The following is a 2375-nucleotide window of genomic DNA, read 5'->3' on the forward strand; positions in this document are numbered from 1 at the left end:
CTCCCACGCTGCCAAGATCATGCCCCTAGCGCTTTGCAAAGAATTTTAATAAAAATATGCTCGGCTCTTACAATCCCGCTATGGCATGGCAGGACTAGAAGGACTGTTTAACGCACAAGGAGGCTGGATGTATGTGGACACATCTGTACACGAATATATAATCAGTGACTGATACTTGTTATTGTGTATAAATACGTCTTATATAATAAAAGTAGTGTTATCCTGGTAACCATTATGCTTTTATATATTAACTTTCTTACAGGACATATAAGGAGCAGGATTCTAACTAAGACGACGTGGAAAGGGACATTGTTCTCCGATCAAGCCAACTAAATACATCATATCTCCTTACCCCTCAGGAGGAGGAACAAAAGCAATTTTATTTTCTGGATAGAAGAAACCTTCAGCAACTAATTTGTTTATCTCCTCATACATGATGAGCCTCACAGGAGAGAAACCACATGTGTGCTCTGAGTGTGACAAAGGCTTTACATATAAATCACATCTTCTCAGACATCAGAGGAATCACACAGGAGATAAGCCATTTACATGTTCTGAATGCAGCAAATATTTTTCCCAGAAGGCACATCTTGTCCAACATCAGAGGAGTCACACAGGAGAGAAGCCATATAAATGTTCTGAATGCAGCAGATGTTTTTCCCATAGGTTAAGTCTTGTCCGGCATCATAGAATTCACACAGGAGAGAAACCATATAAATGTTCTGAATGCAGCAAATGTTTTTCCAATAAGTCACATCTTGTTATACATCAGAGGAGTCACACAGGAGAGAAACCATATAAATGCTCTGAATGCAGCAAATGTTTTTCCCAGATGGTTAAGCTTGTCAAACATCAGAGGAGTCACACAGGAGAGAAGCCATATAATTGTTCTGAATGCAGCAAATGTTTTTCTCAGAAATATCAGCTTGTCAAACATCAGGGGATACACACAGGAGAGAAACCATATAAATGTTCTGAATGCACCAAATGTTTTCTTCAGAAGTGGTATCTTGTCCTACATCAGAGGAGTCACACAGGAGAGAAGCCATATAAATGTTCTGAATGCAGCAAAAATTTTTCCCAGAAGTCACATCTTGTCCTACATCAGAGGAGTCACACAGGAGAAAAACCATATAAATGTTCTGAATGCAGCAAATGTTTTTCCAATAAGTCACATCTTGTTATACATCAGAGGAGTCACACAGGAGAGAAGCCATATAAATGTTCTGAGTGCAGCAAATGTTTTTCCCAGAAGTCACTTCTTGTCCTACATCAGAGGAGTCACACAGGAGAGAAACCATATAAATGTTCTAAATGCAGCAAAGGTTTTTCCCAGAAGACAGATCTTGTCCGACATCAGAGGATTCACACAGGAGAGAATCGAAAAATTCTGTGAAAGCGGGTAGAGTGTTACTAGAAAGACAATACTTATTAATACCTTGAGTCACTCTGAGGGCCTGAATGCAGTGTCTTTCATATATAATTAAAGTAACTTTTAACACCACAATATGCATTCAATGGATACAATTTTTTCCTAGTGTGAGAAGTGTTTTGTATGAATCAGTCCTGATAGTCTGGAGCGGTCTGACAAGTGGATTTGGGGCACTTTTTCCCTGGGATGAACTGTCGGTTAGGAACTAGAGTTGCAATATAACAACATACAGTGGCGATGGGGCTGCTGGTACTGAGCTCTGTATTATACAGCTGTTCTGCTGGTGCCGGTACTGAGCTCTGTAATATACAGCTGTTCTGCTGGTGCTAGTACTGATCTCTGTAATATACAGCTGTTCTGCTGGTGCCAGTACTGAGCTCTGTAATATACAGCTGTACTGCTGGTGCTGGTACTGAGCTATGTAATATACAGCTGTTCTGCTGGTGCCAATACTGATCTCTGTAATATACAGCTGTTCTGCTGGTGCCGGTACTGAGCTGTGTAATACACAGCTGTTCTTCTGGTGCCAGTACTGAGCTCTGTAATATACAGCTGTTCTGCCGGTGCTGGTACTGATCTCTGTAATATACAGCTGTTCTGCCGGTGCCGGTACTGATCTCTGTAATATACAGCTGTTCTGCTGGTGCCGGTACTGAGCTCTGTAATATACAGCTGTTCTGCTGGTGCCGGTACTGAGCTCTGTAATATACAGCTGTTCTGCTGGTGCCGGTACTGAGCTCTGTAATATACAGCTGTTCTGCAGGTGCCGGTACTGAGCTCTGTAATATACAGCTGTTCTGCTGGTGCCGATACTGAGCTCTGTAATATACAGCTGTTCTGCTGGTGCCGGTACTGAGTTCTGTAATATACAGCTGTTCTGCTGGTGCCGATACTGAGCTCTGTAATATACAGCTGTTCTGCTGGTGCCGGTACTAAGCTCTGT

At 41.9% G+C, this 2375-nt stretch overlaps 1 protein-coding gene across 1 annotated transcript; it reads left to right on the forward strand.

The window, feature by feature from the left end:
• Positions 1 to 266: 266 nt before the first annotated feature.
• LOC146075931 (uncharacterized) lies at positions 267 to 1967 on the forward strand. The gene has a single exon (XM_083185633.1). The coding sequence runs from the start codon at positions 434 to 436 to the stop codon at positions 1394 to 1396; it is 963 nt and encodes a 320-aa protein (XP_083041759.1). The 5' UTR covers positions 267 to 433; the 3' UTR covers positions 1397 to 1967.
• The last annotated feature ends 408 nt before the right edge of the window (positions 1968 to 2375 follow it).

Source organism: Crinia signifera, chromosome 4 (assembly GCF_055691185.1).
Source record: "Crinia signifera chromosome 4, ASM5569118v1, whole genome shotgun sequence".
Taxonomy (NCBI): Eukaryota; Metazoa; Chordata; class Amphibia; order Anura; family Myobatrachidae; genus Crinia; species Crinia signifera.